Source organism: Halyomorpha halys, unplaced genomic scaffold, assembly GCF_000696795.3.
Source record: "Halyomorpha halys isolate HHAL.00 unplaced genomic scaffold, Hhal_1.1 Scaffold1271.1, whole genome shotgun sequence".
NCBI classification, from domain to species: domain Eukaryota; kingdom Metazoa; phylum Arthropoda; class Insecta; order Hemiptera; family Pentatomidae; genus Halyomorpha; species Halyomorpha halys.
The window spans coordinates 187,076-191,869 of record NW_027113754.1 but is presented as its reverse complement, the minus strand read 5'-3'; the positions used below and the strand labels follow the sequence as shown (position 1 = coordinate 191,869).

Sequence of the window (4,794 nt, the reverse complement as noted above, 5' to 3'; positions counted from 1 at the left end):
TTAAACAAAAATCTCTAAAAGATAGAAAATTATAAATATTCATATAAATATATTGAAGTCAACTTCAGCTCACCCATTAGAGCATGGCAGACTCAGAGGAATTATCTCTATCTTGCATCTCTAAAAGGTAGGTTATAAAATAAACCCACCTAACTAAATCATGAATTCTCATTTATTCATTAATCATTATCTTCATTCTAATTGTTTCCAAAAAACTTTCACATTTACAGTGAAATTAAAACAAACATGCAATTTATATTTCAACTTTTCATAAAGTCAATTGAATGAGTGGAGAGGGAAACGTTTTTTCCCCTCTCATAGACAGTTCTCATTACCTTTTGTCGTATTCCAGTGAGTGAGCTAAAGAAACATAATCAACTGAAAAATACAAGGCATGATTACCAACTATTTTAGACAATGTAATATGTATTAATATATATAAATTGTCTATGTATAAATTAAAATCCAATCAACTCTCATTAGCTCAAATCAACTCAATTCTCTTCCTCCCCCTGAAAATTTAAAAAGAATATCAAAACTTTAGATTAAATCATTAAAAACATAGCCTCTATGAATCGAGTATTAAAAATTACACCTTATTAAGATTTAAAGAAAGTAAGGTGCCAAATTTATGAAAAAGTGTGTTCTAAACCCAACATCTTAAAATTTCTTCATTTAATCTCTTGTATTAAAAAAATAAAAATTCATTATTTCTATACCTCAAAACATCTTTAAGCTGGCCAATAATTATTAAAGCTAAATAAATAACTCCTAATGATTAATCATTTCTTGAAAATTTGAGTTACTGAGAGTTGTCTGGACCACAAGAACCGTTTAATCGAATTGCTCCTATAAATATTTTTTAATTTTAAATAATTGAATCGACCAAAGATAAAACATTTTTAAAACTGCATGGTTAATGATGACATATTAAAATATTATAAATACAAAAAATGAATCTGAGGTTGAAGTTAAACATTATCTAAGTAAGTAAAGACACAGCCGATCAGTACTTTTGATAAACCTAATTGGAACTGTGAAAGAAACTAAATATTAAAGCACATTTAAAAGGCTAAAGCATAATTTGAGTAACTATTATGCAATAATAAAATATATTGTTTTTTACTGCATCAAAATCAGTTATGACAAATATTATATTCAAACAGGCAACAAGTAATTTTGAAATTAATTTAAAAAACAAAAATTATTCACCCCTAAACCATAATAAAATCATAAGAAAGAGGGCAACATAAACATAATTTTAATGCATAAATCATTCATTAATTCATCGAGTTCAGTAAAAATACAAGACAAAAGTATTAATCACAAATTAAAAAAAAAATTCTATATCTTTTTATCTGGCTAAAAAATCAAGTTCTATAAAAACAAGCAAAAAAGCCTAATTTCGATATTATTAACATTATTAGGTTCAATGAAGAAGTAAAAATATTATTTTAGGCAGTACAAATTTGATATGTGATTGGAACATACAAAATACAAGAAAAAAGGCATTAGTTGAATACAATAAACTAAATCATATTTAGTATAATAAATGTATAACTATACAAATCTGTCTATTAACAATTCTGATGAACAAACTAATGTAATAAAAAATATTATGGACCATCTGACTTTTCAAGTTTCATTTGTCTGCACCATTACAGTCCGCAAGAATTTTACTTCAAATAGAGATTGAAATGAGAAAAAACACAGTAAGAAAGGGGAGCATAAACAAAAACATTAGTTTTTACACAATCTTTTAAAAACTACAACAATAAAAGATTTAATTCTAAAAGAAAAGAAAATTTATTTATACAAACTTTCATAAAATATACCATTTCTATCTCCCCTTTTTTTAACTAAGCATGATTAATATCTTAAACAAAAATAATATGATTTACACAAGATTTTTGGCAATACTTTTCTCCCAACTTTCCATTTTTCTTAAAACTAAATGTCATGCCATTCCATTAAAAAAGTAACAGAAAATATCTGTATTTTCAGATTAAAGAAAGTCAATTATATCTGAAATAACATTTTGCTCAGGGCAAAATCAGCTAGGATTTCTCCATAACAGCTGACATACTAAAAGCCTTAAAAAAACAACATAGATAGGCACACGATCAAAAACCATTAAATCATCCCAAAAATTATAATTATATAAATAGAGTGGGAATGTATGCAAATGGTTTGGCTTCTACTATGCTGCTATTGAATAATGTTTTTTAGCAATTGTAATATTTCACAAGAAGTCTTTCTCAAGCTCTGCTGAGATTGGGTTCAGTTTCTTCAATAATGTTCGTACACCTGAAAAGTTAAGACAAATGACTTATGATACATACTTTTTTCTTTTTTTTTTAAAATTGATTTATTTAATAATTAATTTTGAAAACATAAAGAATAATGACAGATAGTACTTAGATTTAAACATACTATGCTTAGAGTTCTTAGGTAAGAAGCAGTAAATGATCTTGAACCGCTGGAGATTGGCTATTGATTCTAGGTAACTCCGAACTTTATTCCCTTCTGTCACTGGATCAAAGTGTTGGTCCAAACAGTTAATAAGGCCTGACAGCAGTTCATCATCAAGTGTATTACTAATTACTGAAAAAAAAAATAATCTTATTCTTTAAAAAAAAAAACAATGTTCAACATCACAGATATTTAGTGAATACTTTTCATTTTTAATTTTCCTAGTTATGTTCATGATTTCCGAACAAATTAAAATAAAAACAATAATAAGACATTTATTAATGTGAATCAACATTTACCTGCTGATAATCGATGAGAACAAATCAATCGTAAGAGCTTACTACGCTCTTCTACTGCATTAGGCAACTTTTCAAATGAATGCCACGCACTTTCAAATTGTGATGGCCATAAAATAAAACCCTCTCCACATTCACAATTTTTCAAACAATCATTAGGGAAAAACTCCTTTGCTATTGAGTTCAAGTCAACATTTGGCATTAATTCTGCTGAATGGACATCAACAGTAATTTCATTAGGCAATTCATCACCTCCTTCACTTGAAGAGGATTCGTAACCAACTGTACCATTATGCTTGAAGGTAGTAGAATCACCAAAAGCAACTCCTTTAGTCGGCAAAGATGGTAAGGATTCCTTGACAGAAAGTGTACTGCACGAGGGGGAGCTATCATCAACCAACATAGGCTCTTCTGTGGATTCCCTCACAGTGTCTCCACCACCTCCCTTATCAAGTGATTCTTTAAGATTTATGTTCATATTCATTTTTTCTTCCTTTGTTTTAGGAATTGTATCATCATTTTCAATGTTCTGAACAAGAGCAGCTGCTTCTTCTTGCTTACCTTCTTCACTGTCACCCTCTTCATAATTACCAAAATAAACTTTAGGTGGTTTTGTCTTTCTCTTATCAGTAACAAGGCAAGATGTAACCGCTTTTTGAGGAGATTCGAGCTTGTCCCCCAAAACATTGAGATGAGTACCCTGGATTTTCGAGGTCATTTCTTCTTCTTCAATCTTCTCCAGTTCGACAATGTCTAAACGCCTTGCCCCAGCCATTGATGGTTTAGTTTCATTATTATCTGCTGGCTGAATTAGTGGTTTGGCTTTATTAACTGATTCATTGACAAGGTTCTTTGAAGGAGCACTGAGCCTATTACCAGCAGCCCTCAACATTTTGCTCGCCCTTTCCATTTCTGCAATTTTATCATTTGCTCTTTCACCATAACGAGCCCGTATGTGTTGGTAACGAATCGGGTCATGGTTGCATAGGAGGGGATCATTAGTATGCTTACCATTACAATTGCACATAATTTTAGGAAGATTGAAATCATTTAATGCCAGATATTCTTTTTTATCTTTATACTTTTCATGAAATTCCTTATCAGTAACTTCAATATCCACTATTTTCTTTGGGTCACTTTCATCATATGTTCTGATTCTGAAAAGTATAATATCAAATATACTAGTTAAACTTGAACTGATAAATACTTTCACATATAAAAAACAAATAAAATATTTATGAATAAAATCTTTCAAGATTCAAATAATAATAATAAAATTGAAACTGTGTTTTAAAAACTTACTTATGAGTTCTAGGAATTTTATAACAATTCTCCCGCAGTTCATTGGCAATATGTTTTGCAATAACATGATTTGGTTCGTGTTTCAGAACAAAGAGAATGTCATCAAGAGCCTGAACAAAGAATAAAAAAAACTAATATAGATAAAAGAAAAATAATGATTTACTTGAAAATTAAAAGATCATTAAGGCTGGAATATTGAATATGATACAAAATTAATGAGTGATTTTATAAAATAACCTAGAAAAATCCATCTCCACTTAAGTGGAAAAAAATTGAAAAAACAAGAGCATGATATGAACCCTCTTAATACCATCGTTTAAAGCTGTTCAATCTTATTCTTTTGTATATATGAAAAAAAAAACACGTTATCAAAAGTAAATAGTTACTGGGGGAGATTGGTAACTTCAGAGTTAAAATATAATTGGTTAATTATAAAAACACAATTTGATCAGGAAATATGAATCCAGTACTTTATCAAGGCCTTTCTTTATTTCATACTAGATGAGCTTATACAGTGCTCTCAAAACTATAATTCACAGATCAGATTTGGACGTAATATCTTTAGTGTAATCGTTATTAGCCTGGTATCATTACGCTTCAAAACTACAATCTACAGAGCAGATTTGGACATATCTTTAGTGTAATCGTTATTAGCCTGGTATCATTACGCTTCAAAACTACAATCTACAGAGCAGATTTGGAGATATCTTTAGTGTAATCGTTA

General features: G+C 29.3%; 1 protein-coding gene across 4 annotated transcripts in view; it reads right to left on the bottom strand.

Annotated features, from left to right (window-relative positions):
- Positions 1 to 1,979: 1,979 nt before the first annotated feature.
- Positions 1,980 to 4,794, bottom strand: part of Spag1 (Spag1 axonemal dynein assembly factor) — a 9,090-nt gene continuing 6,275 nt past the window's right edge. For all 4 annotated transcript variants that reach the window (XM_014433817.2, XM_067051082.1, XM_014433814.2 and 1 more), the window contains 4 exons: positions 4,071 to 4,180; positions 2,772 to 3,925; positions 2,434 to 2,604; positions 1,980 to 2,307 (listed from right to left, as the gene is read on the bottom strand). In XM_014433817.2, coding sequence (XP_014289303.1) covers positions 2,243 to 2,307; positions 2,434 to 2,604; positions 2,772 to 3,925; positions 4,071 to 4,180 — 1,500 coding nt within the window. In that variant the 3' untranslated portion in view covers positions 1,980 to 2,242. The remainder of the gene's footprint in view (positions 2,308 to 2,433; positions 2,605 to 2,771; positions 3,926 to 4,070; positions 4,181 to 4,794) is intronic.